At 62.9% G+C, this 18,720-nt stretch overlaps 1 protein-coding gene across 6 annotated transcripts in view; it reads right to left on the bottom strand.

Annotated features, from left to right (window-relative positions):
- AGAP3 (ArfGAP with GTPase domain, ankyrin repeat and PH domain 3) overlaps window positions 1–18,720 on the bottom strand; it is a 52,860-nt gene that overhangs the window by 882 nt on the left and 33,258 nt on the right. For 3 of the 6 annotated variants that reach the window (XM_078059724.1, XM_036102106.2, XM_078059722.1), the window contains 8 exons: window positions 14,709–14,813; window positions 8,982–9,150; window positions 5,272–5,385; window positions 3,384–3,521; window positions 1,474–1,628; window positions 1,301–1,391; window positions 919–1,141; window positions 15–270 (listed from right to left, as the gene is read on the bottom strand). In XM_078059724.1, the coding sequence (XP_077915850.1) occupies window positions 15–270; window positions 919–1,141; window positions 1,301–1,391; window positions 1,474–1,628; window positions 3,384–3,521; window positions 5,272–5,385; window positions 8,982–9,150; window positions 14,709–14,813 (1,251 nt within the window). The remainder of the gene's footprint in view (window positions 1–14; window positions 271–918; window positions 1,142–1,300; window positions 1,392–1,473; window positions 1,629–3,383; window positions 3,522–5,271; window positions 5,386–8,981; window positions 9,151–14,708; window positions 14,814–18,720) is intronic. The other 3 variants (XM_078059726.1, XM_078059725.1, XM_078059723.1) reach the window with 2 other exon arrangements.

Genomic DNA, 18,720 nt, shown 5'->3' with positions numbered 1-18,720 from the left:
GCCCCACAACTCACCCAGATGAGCAGTTGTGTGAAGACGACATTGGCCATGGCGCTGGAGAGATGGAGAGCCGTCCGCCCGTCCCCGTCCCCGTAGGTCTCGTTCACCTCCTCCTTGGACCCATGTGCCAGAAGCATCACCAGCAGCCGCAGGTCGTCCTCCACCACGGCCCGGAGCAGCTGCTGGCCCAGCGGCACGTCCGAGCTCGGCAGCGGGGCCAGGAAGAGCTTCTGTTCGTACTTGGCCCGGATCCAGCGCTCCTTCTCCTCTCTGCAACCACAGGTCCATCAAGGCATGAGCCAAGGAAGGGCCCGAGCCAACGGGCGGGGCCCAGGGAGGGTGGTCAGGGAACGACACGCACACCCCAAAGGGGAACAGGAAGAAACAGAGGAAGTGTAGGACGGAGCAGTGAAGAGACGAGCCTAAGAAATGGACGGCATACAGCGAGCGGGTGATGCGAAGGGGGCGGAAGAAGCTGAAAGGAAGGAGCACTGCAGGGAGGCCCCTCGGGGGCAGCAGGGACGTAGGGGGCTGAGAGGGCAGCAAGATTCCAGGCAGGGCTCCCGTGGTAGCTTATCTGGCCCTGCTGCAACAAAGGGGGTGGGGGGCCTCCACCAGGGGCCCGTGCACTATCCTATCTCCCACCCATTCTCCCCATCTCCGAGCTCGGGCGAGGGCCTTCACGCCACTGAGTGATAGGGCCCTGCGCATGCGCCTCCTGCTGGCCCCTGACCTGCTGATAAGGCTCAGAAAGGGCCTCTTGTTGTGAGGAGCCTGAGTGACAGGCAGGGAGGGGGAGGGGCACCCCAAGGGGCCAACTGCCAAGCAGAGCAACGGCCACTTTTAACCCTTCGAGCGCAGCGTAGCCCCTCGGCCTTCCCCCTGCCAGAGCACCGCCGCCCCCGCCCAACCACGCACCTGCAGGCGTCAGGCCCGGGCTTGGCGTAGCCATCCAGGGCCCCCTCCCAGACGCTGTTGGCCAGGGCATTGCCCATCGCCGTCATGACAGCCAGCAGCTCGGGTGGCCAGTCATCGAGGTCCAGGGAGCGGACCCGGGACAGGTGAGCCCCCAGATGTCGGTGGGTCCCTGAGCACTCGATGCACATCAGGGCACCCAGGTTCAAGCTGGCCCAGTCTGGATCTAGGTGAGGAGAGGAAGCAGCGTGAGTGAGGTCCGCGGGCAAGCGGAGTGAGGCCAGCAGGCAAGTCCCGTCCCCCGTCCTCCTGAGGGCCACCCGCGAGCCTCTCACGGAGCTCCCCCGAAGCCGCCCGGCCCCAGCCCCGCCGGCCCCGCACTCACTGGGGGCGTCGCAGTCGATGCAGAAGCTGTTGCCGCGCACGGTGCGGACGGCCTGCACGGCCAGAGCCGCGTTCTGGTTCCCCAGCCGGGTCTGCGCCATGGAAGAGGCAAGGGGCGGCCGGTCAGTCTCGAGGCCACCTGGGCTCCCACCCCAGGGGCGCCCCCGTGCCAACCTTGTCCTTGGCGCTGCGGCAGCCCTGCAGGCTGGCGAGGATCTGGGCCTGCACGCTCTGGACCCACAGTTCCCGCTCCTCTGCCGTTGAGGCCTCGAAGTGCCACGTCTGCCCAGTGAGGGACACCACCACAAACTCAAACGACTCCTCTGCCTCTGTGGGAGACCGGGGTGCTTACCCTCCGGCAGGGCAGGCGCCCCGCCGCGCGCACAGCCAGGGACACGCCCCTGCCACAACTCCGCGCGCCGGCTGGCCCGGCCAGTGTCCCCTGCCCCCCATCCCCGGCCTCAAGGGCCACGCTCCTGGGGCAACTGGGAGTCGTGCGGAGGAGCGCTCACCCCCCCGTTCCTAACCACCTGCGGGGCCTGGGTGAAGAGAGGCGGGGTGCCAGGTTTTCGCCTCCCTGGCACGGCCAGGAATGGGTCTGGAATTCAGAGTGGGGTGCTTCCCGGAGAAACGAGCGGAGTGTCTGGAGAAGGATGCAATGGGGCGCTAGGAGGCAATGCTGGAGAGGGTGGGGGAAGGCGGGTGTGGGCACCATCCGTACATGTCAGCTGCAGCCGCCTCATTTTGCAGCTCATTAAACCCAATATTCCTGACGGCGTCAGCGTGGGGCTCCTGGGAGCCGGGCCCCTCCCCCACTACCCTGGCACAGACAGGCAGGAAGGACGAGTGGATGGGGAGAGGAGGAGAGGTTTTCCCCACAACTGGGATGTGTGAGCAGACGGGGACCCGAGGACAGCTCCAGTGACAGGCACTGTGGGCCGGACTGTGACCCCAAGCAATGTGGTGAAGCTGGTCCAAGCTCTGCTCCCCTTAGGCCAACAGAAGACAGCCACCCACATCTCACTGCCAATGGTCACCACCCTATGGGTGAATAATTCCTAACAAGCAGCATGCACGTGTCACGGGGGCGCGGAGAGAACTCGGGGACCCGGGGGGAGGCGCAACGCTGAGCTAGAGGCAAAGGCCCGAGTCCCAGGCTCTACCCAGGGCAGCCTCTCACCTCAGTGACATTCCCTGGAAGTCTTCCTGCTGGGCTCCTACTCTAAGGGCACCCTTAGCAGGAACTTCTTCCTAGAGGAAGAATGCTGGTGCCCCTTCCTTCCCCAGGCTCCACCATTCCACCTCACCTTGCTTTCAACACAGCCCCTGAACCACAGAGTCGCCATCCTGTGGGGGGGCTCAGTTCCCTGGTACAGTGGACTCCATGCCACGCATCTAAGCATCACTATACCACAGGGAGGCTGGGAAAGGTAGCTCTTCCCCACAGAGGCGATCTCCGCCCTCTTGCCCACATCCCCTACCCCTGGCAATCAGAGCAGAAGTGACGCTGTGCATCGATATAGGTTAAAATTATTTGGGAGCGAAAGGATTCCAACCACTGAGAAGAGGAACAATTTGAAGACACTTTGGGGAAAATCAGAGGAGTGCTATGATTAACACTAGATTATGAGAAAGGCCCTACGGAAAAATGTTTGAGGACCTGGAATTCCTTAGCCTAAAGACGAGTCAGGAGAGACTTAGCCAGTTCCTACACACGTATTAAGCACCTATTATATGCCCAGCACTCATTAAGCTCAATGGGTGATACAAGAGACACAGAAAACATAGGTCCTGCCCACAAGTCTTGGAAGAGCTCCCGGAGTAGCCACCTGCTGTCTTTTACCTTCCACAAGGAATAAAAGAAAGGCTCACATTTTAGTAGAAAGGGTTTAAATTAGGCAGAAGGAAGAGCTTTTCTAAGATACTACGTCTAGATTACCCAAAGAAGTTGTGGAACTATGGTTATTGCTAATCACCACAAAGCACTTACTCTTAAAACGGAGAAAATAGTGTTACTTTTAGAGTACTGTCCCCGAATCCCACAGCCCACCTCCTGTGCCCGTTTCCCTGTAGGTCCCCCTAACCTTCAGCAGCACTGCTGGGGCCGTCTGGTCGGGGGGTCCCGGTGCTCTTTTTCCGCCGGTGCTTCTTCCGGTTGGAGTGGGGAGATGGGGGAGGCTCCAGCTTGGGGCTGGAACTGAGCACCTCAGCTGGGCCACTGGCTGGTGAGGGGAGAGGTGGAGAAGTGTGGGAAGAGGGGACGGTGGGGGGCAGAGCACACGACCTGCCTCGACCTGCCTCCTGTCGCCTAGTGTCACGGGGAGCTCCACCCTGAACGGCAGCTGGGCTACCCTGGGAGAGCCCAGGGAGGGGTCTGCCCAGCCAGTCCCAATCCCAAAGCCTCCCCAGCCTTGAAGGAGGAGAAGGTGGAGAGAGGAGAGTGCAGGGAACTCAGGCAGAGCAGGATAAAGGCGAGGAGGGATCACTGGCTAGGGCTTCGGCAGCCCGGAGGGGCGGAAGGCGGCCCAGGGAACTCACAGGGAGCTGAAGCCCCAGCAGCTCCGCACCAAATTTATCCTCAATCACACTCCCCGCTCCTCACAATTAATAGCAGAATTAGAAACAATCAGGGAGCTGCCTAATTACTGTCAATTAGAGCGCGCTAATCAAGCTCCCGTCTCCCACACCCCGCCCGGCGCTCACCACTAAATGTCAAACTTCATTAGAGGCAGACACGCTCCCTCCCTCCCTGCCTTCCTCCTTCCAGACTCAACAGAGGGGCCCTCGGAGGCCTGTGGAGGCCAGCACGGGCCGTCAGGACAGGGACTCTGGGCAGCGCCCTCAGCTCCCCTTCTCAAGCCCTCCACAGTCACTCCCCCGCAGGGAGGCTCGGACCTGGATCGGGAGGTGAGGAGGTGAGGAGATGCCCGTGCTGAGAGCACCCAGCTCCTTCCTGCAGTCAGAGCTCAGACTGGGGCCTAGTGCTTCTAGGGGGGTGGGGGCCTGTGAAGACTTTTTGGGGGGCACATCCAGGAAGAGAGTTCGTGGGCCTTGGGCCAGGCCGGACACTGTGCCCAGCTGGAGGACAAGTGGGAGGAGCCCGGCTTCGGAGGGGACAGGGCACACCTGGACCTAGAGAAGGAGGGCAGCAGAACGGCTGAGGGGATCTGGGGCCGAAGGAGATGGGTGAGAGTAAGTTGGGGGAAGAAAGGGGGGGCAGTGTGTGTGTGTGTGTGTGTGTGTGTGTGTACATACACGCGCGTGCGCGCTGAAGAGGGAGAAAAAATAAGGGGAAGGAGAAGTTGAGATGTGAGAGCAAGGCACAAAAATGGACGAAAGGGGAAGAAAATGAAGACGAGCCAAGGACAGTTAAGAGGAGGGTGGGATGGCAGAGAGAGGAGGTAGAATTTTTGACCAGCTAGACAGGATGGGGCCTCAGCCCACTGGAGGCGGCACGGCTGGGAAAACTACCTTTCTGGATCCCGGATCCTATCTCTAGGAACCCCCCTCTCCGTGGCAGGCAAGTTGCCGCCTTCAAAACATGTTTAAAGCCCCCAGCCTCCGACCTCCCTACTCAGCCGCTTCCCTGTCCCCCCCGCAGTGAGGCTGATGAGCTGGCTGCGCAGGGGGCTGATGGGGATGCGGGAGCCGCCACCAGCCCTGCCTAGGGACAGCAGTGGGTGGGCAGAGACGCAGCAGAGGGAAGGTCTCCGGCACCAGCGAGCCCCTGGCAGGGCCTGGGGAAAGCAAAGGGGTAGAGGGGCAGGAAGCGGCCTTTGGCTGCCGGAGAAGGGACAGAGGCCCGACTCCATCTCTCAGACCCCCGCACCGGCCCTGCGGCACTCTGCGACAAGCCTTGGCAGGCTCTGGGGGCCCCTCCCCTGGGCCTGGGCTCCATCCCAACACAGCCTCCCCGGCTGCAGATGCTCGCTGGCTGCCCTCCTCTGTGTCGCTTAACAGGGTCCTGCGTACCTGGGGGCAGGGCATCACTCCACTGGTCGGCGCTGGAAACAGAGCAGGAGCGCTGGTGCAGCCCCTCGGGGCGAGGGCCAGCCCAGGCCGAGTTGCTGGCCGAGTAGGGGGCACCTGGGGGTGGGGGGAAGGGTCAGACTGGGAAGGGAGGCTGGGGAGGGGTACACAGACTCCTGAAAATGACACTCCAGGCAGAACTTGAGAAATTCTAGCAGAATACTGACCAAAACTGCATTTACCAGGTACTGGGCCAGGCTTCTTGGAGACCGAGAGGCCTCGAGGGGGGGGCCCCCCCAACACCTCAGGAGGCAGCTGGTCTCACACTTGACCCCCCTCTGCATCTCAGTCCCCTTCCTGTGAGCCGGAAGAGGGGGGCATGTGGTACTTACACCCCCTCACCGCAGTGCTCCTCGTCTAGCCATCGTCCCCGGCCCCCTTCCCCTCCGGGTCAGGCCCCTGCGCCCCACGTTCCAGTCCACATATGCCATTTGCTTTGCCTCAGCTTTGGTGCCATTCTGACGAGAGATGAGTGTATCAGATTCAAGTAATTATGTCTAATTAGTATTAGTAATTATCCTGTTGGGCTGGAGAAAATTAATCTTTCGTTTCCCATCAGGGAAGAATGGCAGAGCCAAGGGGAACCAAAGGCTCCAGGAGCGCCAAGGCCCGGGCAGGCAGGGCCGCCTGTGCCCTCCGAGCCGTCCTGCTCCCTCCCTGAGCACCCAGTCCCTTGCAGAGTGCCCACGGGACAGCCGCCGGGCCTCAGACCTGTGACAACCGAAGGGCCTCCAGTGCCCTCTCACCTCCGTCCACGTAAGGACGGGGACCGAGGCTGGAAGGCAGCGGTGGTGGGGATCTGAGGACAGGTGGGCCAGACGCGAGGTGTCTGAACGCCAGGCGGGAGAGCGGGCCGGGTGCTGGAGGTTAGTAAGGGGGCAGAGACGGGGATGAAGTGGGAGAGAGCAGGTGGCAAACTGGGCCTCCAACCAGTCCTGGGAGGACGTGGGTGGGGTTTCTGGAAGCCTACGGATGGAAGCTCTGGGCGGAAGCCACTAGAAGGTAAAGAAACAGGCCAAACAGCCCTAACGCTCTGGGGACAGTACGATGCCGAAAGGTGGAAGGCAAGTTTTGTGTTTCTCTTGTATTCGTCGTAACACCCAAGGCAGGACCAGACACACAGTAAGTGCTTATGGGTTCTACGTGTGGTGCCAACACTGCCCTCCGCTCTACCCCACCTCCAGCCCCCTCGAGGCCAGACGCTGGTGCTTCCTCTTCAGAACCCCGCCCCCTTGCGCTCCGCCTCACGGGTCCCTGCCAGCTTAGCCTTCCTCGGGGTCCCCCCGGCTCCCTGGCAGGAGACCTTCCAGAGAGGCAGACACAGTTCCGAAATTCTCAGAGATCTTCTCCCGACCCATGTCCTGCTTCCATCCCCTCCTAGGTTCCACATCTCGTCCCTGCCTCATCCCAAGCCCCACCCAAAGCCATCACGGGCCCCACTTCCTCCCCAAGCCCCCCAACTCAAAACCCCGAGGGAGGGAAAGTGCTTTCCCTTTTCTTTGTTAATTCTCCCCTCATTACGCCTGCAATCCCACAATCAGTGTGCACTGTAATTGTCGAATTTGATGCTAATGATTAATGAATTAAACATGGAGCCATCAATTAGTCCTCGGAGGATAATTCTGCATAAAGCAGCGGATAATGTAATTACAGTAACAAAGATAATGAGATGTTAACATCGCCCGGTGAGCAGGAGACATGTGTGAGTGTGCGTGAGGTCGGTGTCAGCGTGCGGTGGAGGGGACACGGGCTCGGGTAAGTGCCCGTCCGTGTGCTCCGGGGCTGCTAGCGAGCGTCCGTGGGTGAGTGCACCTCCGCCCGCAGGGGAAGGCGAGGAGGGCCCGGGACTGTGAGGACGCAGTGTCTCACGGTTTCCCTTTGGGGAAAGAGCCCCGTCCTGCTACCTGACTTCAAGGAAAAGCTCCCCCCACCTTTCAGAGTACTGATACTTTCTCCTCCTCTGTAGGATACGAGGAACCCCGCGCCGGATCAGAGGCTGCCGCTCACTGTGCACGCAGCTCCGGGAGAGCTCAGGGCCGGCCCCCCTGCCCCTGCTCGCCAGTGATTTCCCAGCAGCCCTGACCTAGCTCTCTGCGCAGAGCGCCGAGGGCTGCCCGGGGCCTGCCGTTTTTGCCATTCAACCCCTCCCCCAGTGCACCCCCACAGGAGGCTCTCGGCACCGCCCCCCCCCCCCCCCCCGCGCTGGCTGGGGGCCTTGCTCCTTAGCTTCCTTCCTTCCCTTAGTCTACTGGAGCTCTCCCTCTGCACATTCGGGGCTTCTCTCTGAGCTCGGGGTGGCTTTTCAAGTCAGGCACGCTCAGGTTCAAACCCCAGCTCTACTTTACAGACAAGTCACTGAATCTCGCTGAGCCTTTGTTTCCTCATCCATCAAATGGGGATAATCTCAACTTCCCGGAGCCTCAAAACGGGCCTGACCTAGAGTAGATGTACTGCATCTGGCGCACATCTCAATCAGCAGACGGCAGCCCCTCCCCATGCCCCCAGACTGGTCAGCGGGGGCTGCACACGGGCCACAGGGCCGGGGTGCCGAGTGCTCGCGTGCCTCCAACAAGGAGCACACTCAGGAGGCCATCGTCTGGCCACCTTCTCTGGACTCGGAGCTGCTCAATGCGGGTCATCAGCATTTTGAGGGGGCAAATCTTTGGGGTCTGTTCCATCCATTCCAGGGACTTCGTACCCAGCCCCCTGTCCACTAACTGTCTGCAGCAACCTATGACTGTGATAAGCAGAGCACCCGCTGGGGCAGGGACACGCTGGCAGCCCCTGGGAGGGCAGGACAGCATCTTAAGCAGCTGTTTCTGGGTCCAAGGAAAAGGACATCCAATCATCTAGGACAACATCAGGGAGAGTGAAGTCTTGGGAATGAGGGTCCAGAAGCCAAGGCAGATCTGGGGCACGGGGACTTGGGAGGGACAGCAATGTGGCTTGGGAGCCACACTGTGGCCACAGAGGCCTAGGGAGGCAGACAGAGCCGGGGACATAAAGAAACATAAGCATCATTCACCTGAACTCTCAGTGTCATCTGGAAAGGTGAGCACTGGTCAAGGAGAAGCTGCTGCGCCTCAAGTTCAGATGCTCTCAGGCTCTAGCTCTTCTTCCCACACCGCCAGACTCATGGCAGAGTCTGCTTGGCGTCCGGCTTCTCTCTAAGCTCAGTCCTCTCTGAGCAAAGACCCTACCTCTCACTGCAGACCCAAGGGCGTTCGCGGGTGAGCTCCAGGGAGCCCCGTCCCCTTCCAGCTGCCCCCCTCCGTCCCCCCGGCACACCTGGTTGAGACACTGGCTACGTGCGCTAGAGACCCTGTTCTCACCATCACCGGCCTTGGTTGGCTCCAGCTGAGGAGAAACGGCCCCAGGACCGCTACTAGCACCTGTTAGCTCCAGGCTGTCTGGCCCCATCCTGATCTCCAAATCACCCGCTGCTCCCTCTACCAGCTCCCAAGAGGGCAGCACTTGGGCAAACGCACTTGGCTGAGCAGGACTCTGGGTGGCAAGCACGTCTGGAGCCCTGAGGACGCAGGCTGGGGGAGAGTGAAGCCCCACAGCGCCTCCCTCTATGGGCCTCCATAGCCACGCTCCCCCATCCTGCAGAGAAAAGCACCCCCCACCCCCACCGCCACCAGCCACCTCACCTGCGCCCCCACCCAGCTGTGTGTTACTCCGCTCCAGGGCCAGTCCGTTGGCCCGGGGGCTGGTGCCTGGGGCTGTGGCCGGGGTGGCCCGGGGCAGGCGCTTTCCTGGCACCTTTACCGTGGTCCGCAGCAGGTCAATCTCCTTGCCGTGGATGTTCTGCATGTAATCCTAAGGGCCATGGGGACAAAACAGAAGAACACGCGTTAGGGCAGGTCCCTCTTCGGCCGTACTTTGTCTCTGGCACTGACCCGCCAACTCGTACGCCTCTCCCCCTGTGCCGCAAGAAAGGAAGGAGAGGGAAAGTTCAAGTTCTGAAAAGCAGGACAGTGAAGCCCACAGGATATCTCCACGTCTGGGTGACACCCAATCTCCTGGGGACCGAATGCAGCTCTGGGAGGACGCAGTCAGCAGGGGGCAGGAGCAGGAGAGAGAGAAGGGCGTGGAGCCCAGAGCTGAGGCGCAGGGCTCCTTTAGGAAAGAGCTCAGCAGGAACGCGAACAAGGCCAAGTAACAGGACCAGGGTGGGATTCGGGAAGAGCAGGCCTGCGTGGCCAGGAGAGGAACTGACAAACTCCCAAGGACGCAGACGGCGGGGCTGCCCCAAGCTCTGGGTGGCGCGTCACCGAGGGCTTCAGCCCTGGTTTCAGAAGCTCTCACCACCCCTGGGGCACGGGGAACCCTTAAAGCCTAGAACAGTCCTCAATCCTGACAACAGTGCGTGATGATAAATATCTTAAACAGTTAAAAAGAAGCCTTACGAGTATAGAGACAGGTCCACGGTTCCACAGATACTAGGTGGCATCTGATGAGCAAAGGAACAATAACCATTGTCCTCATGCCACCACCTGCCCACCCAGTGGGGCCAGGCATTCATGCCCCACAGCTGCAGATCATTGCTCACGCATCCCCTCACGTAACCGGCCCGGCGCAGCAGGGCCGCTCTGCAGTTGAGGGAACCGAGGCTTACAAAGGTTAACCTGCCCGAGGTCACACCGTCGGACGGTGGTAGAACCAGACTCGAGCCCGGGCTCTGTGGATTCCCAGGGCTGCGCACTGAAGGCAGACGTCCTGGGCCCAGGCACTCATCCCTACTTCAGGTCAGCACCCGGAGGGCCCCAGAGAGTGGGAGCCACTCAGCGCCTTGGGCTCCACCCCGCCCCCACTCCTGCCGTCTTGACATTGGCCTGGGAGTCCCACAGTGGAGCGGCAACGTGGGGGCCACAGAGCAGAGCCCGGCCGCGGCCCTTTAGCTTCCTGCTTTAACCCCGAGCCTAGCCAGGGCCCGAGCTCTCCCCACTGCTTCTGCTGTCTCCTTCCCGACGGCTGCCTCCCATTTCCTCGCTTCTACCGCCGGCAAGTTCCTCAGCAGTTCCCAGCTAACGTCCCTGATAAAATGTGGCCACGACTCCTTCCAGAGAGCAGAATCTGGCTGGGTGGTGCCAGCTGAGCCTTGGAGTTCCCCTGAGTAGACTCCGACCTGCTCTTCTCCCCGCCTCGGGAGCAGCCCTCAGAGCGCTTCCCCAAGACACGGTCCCCGTGCCCGTCTAGCCCCCCAGCCCTCGTACCTTCACCCGCTTCGGGACATCGGACTTCTTGTCACCCAGCAGCTCTCCTACCTTCTCACCCTCAGCTTCAGGGAAAAGGGCCAGTGTCCCCCGCTTGAAAGAGCAAGTGGGGAACACTGCCATCTGGGAAGCAAGAAAAGGGCAGGGGCCGACCGCAGTAATTTAGGGCTGGCCCTCACTCTGGGAATGACCAAGAGACCATCAGGTAGAAAGGGGTCCCCCGGCCCCAAGCAGCCACGAGAACGTGCAAGTTTCCAGTCAGGTAGAGGAGCGAGAACAAGGAAGCAGCACCCAGTGCCAGACTCCCTTCGGAGGCGGGTCATCGGGGGGGGTGGGGACCTGTGGGGACGCCAGCACGCTGGTCTCACAGGCCACGTCCAGCTGCAGTGAGGCCCGGCCAGGCCTGCACCTGCCTTCTGCTCTCCGAGCGGCCCTTCCTAAGGACAGAGGGGCCCAGCCGGGCACGAGGGAGGGGCAGCCCCCAGCAGCCTGCGCCCAAGGGGGGGTCCCTTCCACGCAGCTCTGGGCTGTGTCTGTGCCCCCCCCCGACCTGCCACCACCTCGTCCCCCGTGAGGAAAGGTGCCAAGTGCCCAGCCTCGGGCACACCCTGCTTCGTGTCTCAGAGCCACAGAACGACATCCGAGAAGTCAGGAGGAGCGGTCTCCACCCACAAGAGGACCCCCGTGACAAGCTCTCACCCCCACTCTGCTCAGCGAAGCCTCACCCTGGCGCCCGGGAAAGAAAGAAACCCGGGAGCTCCTTTCCTGCCCAGCCCCGCCGCGTGCCCCGGCCGTCTGTCTTCCAGCAAACTCAGCCCCCCACCCAGTCACCGCTGGCCCTGCCGTCTTGCTTTGGGCCCAGCGTCCAGCATCAGCCTCACGGTCCCGGGCCCGAGGTCCCCCGGACTCGGCTTCTGCACACACCCGTCCCGGGTCCCCACACGCGGTCGCATCGTGGATCGGCTGTTCCGACAACTGTCAACAGCTGGCCGGGCCGAAGGCACAGCTGCGGTCCCTCTCCTGGGGGAGGGGCGCGGGCTGCTCTAGTTCACAAGGAGGTCACGGCAGCTGCAACAGTTTTCAGGCCGCGTGACGGCCCCGGGATGCCCGGGTTGGGACACGGAGACGCGGACCCCACACCAAGAACCCAAGTCGCACAGAGGGACTCCGCTCAGGGCCAAGGAGCCAGAAACCGACGCGAGGGGCCTGGCCCCCCGGGAGCACCTCCGACCACTGCGGACAGGCCAGCCCCCGGGGCGCTCGGCGCCGAGCCCCAGGCCAGGCCAGCTCCAGCACCGGGCCGGCAGACGGAGCGCACGGAGCGGGGACGGGGACGTCAGGGGCACAGCGAAGGCGTTTCCCTCCGTCAGCAGAACGGGGAGCGCGGTGGCAGCGGCGGCTCAGGAGAGCGGTCACCACGGCTGCCTTTATTATCCACCATCAAACGGCAATTTCTTCCCCAGCCTCCTCGCTAATTACCCAGCCAGCGTTCTCATCTCGTTTTATTACTGGAATTAACAACGAGTTCAGAGCGTGGAAAGCTATTAAGATGTGTGATTAAGCCACATTCAATTAGTTTCTACAAACAATTTAATTGATGTTGCAGATAGAATTAACAGAAGGTGATTGTGTGAATGGCTCCGCTGGCTGCAAAATGGGGGAGGCTGGGGCGGGCTCTCTTGGGCCAGGCGGGTGGGGGGTAAGGCTTGAGGCCTGCCCGGCAGCCCTTCCTGCGGTCACGGGCAGGAGCCGTCCCCGCGATGGCAGTGGGCGAAGCCGCGAGTGCTGTGTGCACCTCGGGGGTGACTGACGGCCCTTCCTCGGGCACAGCTGCCCAGCGGGAGGGAACCTCCAGGAAGCGGGGGGGGGGGGGGGGGGGCGCCCCTTGGGGAAGACGGCAGGTGAGGCAGCAACAGAGGGCGCGGCGGTGGGGAGGGGAGGAAGTCAAGAAGCGAAAGGGGCAGACGGAGCGGAGAGCCTCGGCGGGCGGTAGACTCAACCCTGCTCCCGCAGCAGCACAGGACGACCCCACCGTGGTCTTCGCTCCTCCTTTCACCCTCCCACACCTTTCCCGACGGGAAGAGAAGCATCCACAGGGCAGGGCCGCTGCTCCCCACGCGGGCCAGGGCCTCCCGGCTTCTCGCGTGCGAGGAAGACCTCCATGTTGACGCCAGAGCCACGGACAGCCAGTGGCGAGCTGAGCCCCTGGCACCCAGATCCTGTCCCCGGCCCCTGAACGCACCCACGTGCACTCGGTTCGACAAGCTGGAAGGGCGTCTGAGCTGCTCAGAGCGGCCCAGGCAGGCGTCCCTCCGTCCTCCTTGACAACAGTCTAGGCAACGCTTGCTTTGACGTGAACGCTCCAGTCACTTTGTCGGCGAGCCCCGAAGAGAGGTGCTCTGGGCACGGTGCAGGACCACCTGCGTCACGCTTCGAGTCAAAGTCATGGGTCCAGGTATCAGCTCAGCCACCGGCTGGGCGACCTTGATGATCCAACCAACCCACCACACTTCCGCTCTCTAGACTGCTGAGCAGAAAAGCAGCGTCCGCTCAAGCCTTCACCTTCTCTTCCCAAACCCGAACCGAACACAACCGCCCGACACCGTCCTCCACGTCCCGAGACCCCTTCCTGTCCCTCTGCTCCACACTGGCTTCCTGCGTCACCTGATGTGTGGGGACAAGGAGAAGGGAGCCGGCACAGCAGAAGGAACGGGGACGGCTGCGACGAGGGGGAGGCAAGGCCGCCCCAACACGGGGGCGGGGGGGCTGGGGTGCTTCCGGGGGGCTCATTCCGGCTCCGCTGGCGAGACGCTGCCTGAGGAGACCCAGTGCCTCTTCCTGGGGTGAAGGGGGGACGCGCGGGGGGGCAGTACGAGCAGCTGCGAGTTGAGAGGCACGAGGCTGGCCTATGAGTGGGCGTGGCGGCCCCCTCAGCTGGGAGCACCGTGGCTCTGCCATCTTTCTGGTACGGAGGCCCCGCACCTGCACGACGCCCCGGGACTTCCTCAGACACCTGTCCTTGCTGCCCCTCACTGACTCAGCAGCAGGACCAGGTCTGTGCACGAGGTGGCCGCTGGAGCAGGGCCGAGGAGCCTTTGGACTAAATGCCCAAGGGCACCGGGTGTGGCCCCGCCGCAGCCCCCCCCAGCATCCTGGCACCAGCTCCCACCCTGCGGAGGATGAGACAGCAGGGGGACACAGTCCAACTAGCAGTGGCCCCCAAGTTAAGGGGGAAAGAGCCAGTGTCCGAGGAGTCAGACAGGGAGAAGCCCAGGAGGGCAAGGCTGGGCTCCGGCCTGATGGGAGGCAGGTGCCCGCCGGCTCCCTCCGAGCCAGGCCCCGGTGCGTCTTCCTGGCGGGGCTGACCGGGCGGTGCTCTCGGGCCCCAGTTAGGGCAGGCACCGTGGACCCCAGCGCCTCCCGGGTCGGGCCTCCCTGACACCTTGCGCAGATTCGGAGGCAGGCCCCGGGCTCCCGGGCCGGCCCACGTGCTGTGCTTGAGGGGCTGCGCAGGAGAACTCATTAGCCCCACAGTGGGGCGGTGACAGAGATGGATTCCGGTGACAGCTGTGCGCTGCAGCCACGCGGTGCGGGGAGGGGCAGGCGGAGGGGGGGCCTGCCACAAGGGCCACTCTGCTGTCACCGCACCCCACGCCCTCCAGACCCCTCTGCCCCCAGGCTCCCCTTCCCAAGAGGACCCGTGCCCTTCCGGGCAGCCCCGGCCGAACGGCCCTCCGGCTCTCCGTCACCTCAGGCCCAGGAACCCAGGGATCCCCCACGGACGTGGCTCCCCAAAGACGACTGGCTGACCGCCCCTGGCACCCCAACCTCGGCAATTCCACGTAAACGGGCCCAGTCCAGCCCTGTGAGCGCAGAGCGCGTGGGCCGGAGGACGTGACCGGCGCGGCGGCCCGGCCTACAGGCAGCCATCCCGGGGCCGCGCGCTCGCCGACGGGCTCAGCCGCCACGGAGCTCCGCGGGGAGGTGCGCGCTCAGCCCGGGCCTGCGCCTCGCGGTCTGGGCGGTCCCCGGGCCACCACGGCGGGGGCCCTTCTGAAGGGCCAGTCCGTTTGGACGCATCAAGGCTGCTTCCCTTCATCCCGTGGCCCGCCCCTCCGCGTCTGCCGCCCTCCCGGCGGCCCAGGCCTCCCGCACACTCACGTGCAGGCTGGGGTGATAGGTGAGCAGCCCGTTGTCACAGAGCGTCACATACTTCTTCTTCCACTCCTTGTTCAGGGACTTGCCGCTCCGCTTCAGCAGGATGCCCTGAGGACAGAGGCTGGGTCAGAGGCAGGCCCAGAGAAGGTCACGGTGACACCAGGTAATCCCGTCCTCCATCCCCCATCCTCGTCTGAGTGGAGAGGCTATAAAGGACGGAAGCCGCAGCTATCCCTGACCGTCCTCCAGGAAGCAGCCTGGGGGCCCCCCTCCCCAGTCCCACGGACCCCGCACCCCCTGGAGTCGTGGGGCCATGCCAGGAGGCAGGGTGTCAGAGGGCAGTCAGTGACGCTCCTGCCCGCAGGTCTCCAGGGCTGGGTGAACAGGGCAGAAATCCCTAACTGTCCCTAGAAGGCCCCAGACTCCCGGGGGCGGGCAGTGTGGAGACCCAGCCACAGAGCTCAGCAACCAGATTCTCTGTGCAAGCCTACGACATACTCAGCGTGGAGGGGAGAGGAGCAGAGGGATGAACACGAGCTCCGTGAGAGCAAGGCTGTCCGTGTGTCCTGTTCACGGACACACCTCAGCACCGTGACCACGCCCGGGACGCAGCAGACGCCCAGCAAACGTCTGGTGGGTGCGCTGGGAGAAGCCAGCTGACGGGGGCCGTCAAAGATGCTGAAAGGGGCCGTGGGCCGAGAGAGGAAGGCCACTGGGCAGACCCAAGGGTGGCCTTCGCCTTCCCCTAAGGATACCCCCGAAGACACCCTCGCCCACCTTGGCTCTCTCTCCGAAACAAGACAGCACAGGAAAATGGCTGAGGAGAGGAGCTGGGGTCAGGGAGAGGACCAAGTGCCCTGAACGGACCTCGGTGGCAGCTTCTCAGGACCAGCATCACCCCCAGGAGCCCCCCTGCCCCAAATGCAGGAGAGCTGAGTAGAGATAGTATTTGCTGGGGATTCCCAAACAAAACTCCTCCGAAGAGGCAGCCACATAGGAGGAGCTCCAGCAGGGAGGAGTCCGGACCAGCAGAGGCTAGGAGAGAGCAGGGGAAGCACCCGGAGTCCACCCCAGTGGGGACCAAAAAGAGAGAACTTGAAGATGTGGCTCTGTAACGGCTCCTCCTTGAGGAATGGAGGCCCTGCCCTAAGACAAGGAGGAAAACAGGGATAAAGAAACTCAAGTGTGAAGAAACAGCATCAGCTAGGGTCCTGGGGCCCAAGGGTGCAGGGTAAACCCTGATTCTCTCTCACTTCCTAAGTTCTTCCGAAGAGAAGACTCAGTCCTAAAGGGAGGAGGTAAGCCAACGGGTGATTGGAACCTCCTGCCCGATCTGCCCTGCAGGAACCAAGACAGAGCTGAGAGTCTCCCACCTTTCAACAGATGTTTTGCATCCTCATTACCACTCCTTCCTTTCCCGATCTCCCTCATCCCGCCGCCCCCAAAAGACAGATGCCGCCGTGGGAGGTGCGGCCACATGAGATCGAGTTGGGGAGTCCCGGGTCACCTGAGGACACAGTCTACGACCTGGTCCCCATCAGCATGAGAGACCCATCCTCACAAGCGGCATCTGAAGACAAGTGGTATTAACGGGACCGTCACTAGACTGTATGGAACATTCCAGAAGGCAGTCAGACCCCTGCCCTGTGGTCTGCAAAGGAGCCTCAGTGACCTGCTTCCGGGCATGGTATCCACCCGCTCCCAGGCCAGGAACAAGGCAAGAGTTCAGCTGCTTCCTCTCCCCTGACTGCAGACAACACCCCTCAGGACCAACAGTCAGATTCTGGAGAAGGCAGCCCCCAGTCTCACCCTGTGCCCTCCAGAAAGGCTGGGAAGATGGCTGCCGCGGCCAGCTCACCTGCTCCTCTTCTACCCGTCTTCCACACCCCCCTGCCTTCAGAGGGGATTCCACACTAGCCTCTGTTCTCACATCCTTCCCACCAGAGCCCTGCCCTCCCTCACCGGACCTCATCTTCCTCACGTTGGAGCCCTTCCCTCCTGGGTCCAGTTCCAGCTCCGGGTCATGAGAAAGGGAAGCCCGACTCTGCTCCCGCGTCTGCCACCAACTAGCCCTCAACATCAAACAAGTCCCGTTACCTGCCTGGGCCTCACTTTCCCGGCCAGGTAGGGAGAGCGGACTCACATGCAGGGCTTCCTCCCTCTTCCAAGCAGGGAATCAGGATCAGGAGGCCCAGGGGGCCGGCCTAGGAGGGAACCCTCTCCTACCCAGCACTCGGGCCCCTCCTTCACTTGGGCCTCGGGCCGGGAGGAAGCAGGGGAAGCCTGGCACTAATGAGCGAGCACGCCGTCAGCAGGGGTGTGGGAGGACTGGAAGGAGGAAAGCGAGCACGGCTGGCCAGGGACTCGACCTGCCTGCCGCCCACTCGCGCCCCCGGCCTGCCTCTCACCTGCCCGCCCGCGCCCGGACACGAAACAAGCAGAGAAGCCCAGGCTGGTGAGAGGCCTGCCTGCCCGGCTCCTCCCCATTCCCTCGCATCCTGCCCTCCAAGGAGGGAGACGAGCTACAGGGGTTCCTGCTCCCCTCCCTGGCCGGCCCGGCTGCGCCCGGCGGAGCAGGAAGCAATCTGGGGCGGAATGGGAGCGGTGCGGAGGCGACAGCCCCCAGAGGACCCGTTCTGCCGCCGCCTCCCTCCCAGCTCCGCCAGCCGGCTTAATTGCGGAGTCCGGATTGATTGGGAATGCAAATGGCAACTGAAATGCAATCTCCACTCCCAGCAGGAGTGGGGGGGGAAGGGAAGGAAGGGGATGGGGAGACCGGGACACGAGGGCGGGAAGGAAGGGGGCCTCACCGGTCCTGGGCAGCTGGAGGTTGGGGGAAAGCACCAGGCAGGGCCACGGGGCTGGGAAAACTAGAGCGTGGACGGCCCCCACCTCCATGCAGGCACACCCCGAGTGCCCTGTGGGACCCCGCTGTGGCACGAGAGCTCGCTGAGGTTCCTTCCTGGCAGGGTCCACTCCTACAGGGGGTCCCTGAGATTTAGCGGCCTACACCAGCCAGGCGACCCAGCTGACCTGGGGCTGGACCAGAGCCCCAGGTGCAAGCTCGCAGGGCTCCAGCCCCATCCTCCAGCTTTCCCTCCCCTCCATGTGAGGGATTCAGGGAAGTGACGAATTAGCCTGTACCCCAAACAGGAAGGAGGCATTTGGGGCTAGCCTTATCTCAAAGTAAGGGCCCAAGAGAAAGTGTTCTCTTACGTATTAAACGTTTATGTGTGTGCATCAGGCTCAGAAAGGACCTGCCAGGGAGGCGCTCGGTTTGTACCGCCCCAGAGACACGCGATCACACCATCAACAGGTTTGTGGGCTCCGATTCTGCACCCAGACACACAGCCAGGAGAGGAGACTGGCCGCTGCCCCTGGCCTCCCCGGAGGTGATCCAGGTAGAGCCGCCTCTGCCAGGCCCCGTGGGATGACATTCCAGCGGAGGGCCGAAGCAGAGACACAGGACCGGGAGCAACAGCTGGCTCGCCGCCTGCCCTCTGGGACCCCGACACCCTTTCCGGGCTCTCCGTTCTACGTAGACCTTCCCTGCGGCGTCAGAATCCCACTTGAACACAGGAATTCTGTCAGGCTACCCACGGGCCCCAGAAGGCCCAGCCTGGAGGGCCAAACCTTGACCACGGGGCCCTGGCCTGGCCGAGCTCCAGTGACCTGGCCACCCCAGTCTCCTCTGTAGTCAAAACCTGACAGACAACACGGTCCCTATAGACACGCCATGTCTAACCACCAGCTCCTGCAAAGATCTGGGCCGGGCCCAGCGTCCTGACCACCAAGCCCCTGCCCCTGTCCGTCCTCACGAGCGTATCAGCCAGCACGCTTCTGCCTGAGCTCCACAGACACCTCCCGGCTCTCCCCATCCGGCTCAGCAGCCCTACAGCCCTGCCCAACACACCACCATCCCTGCACAAGGATGCCCTGCCGCGTCCAAGGTCTTTTCCCAGCACAGGGACCCACCCAGGGGGTCTGGGAAGCTCCAAGCTTCCGGAGGCCCAGC

This window comes from Halichoerus grypus, chromosome 12 (genome assembly GCF_964656455.1).
Source record: "Halichoerus grypus chromosome 12, mHalGry1.hap1.1, whole genome shotgun sequence".
In the NCBI taxonomy this organism is placed as follows: domain Eukaryota; kingdom Metazoa; phylum Chordata; class Mammalia; order Carnivora; family Phocidae; genus Halichoerus; species Halichoerus grypus.
This window is presented reverse-complemented; position numbering and strand designations above follow the sequence as displayed.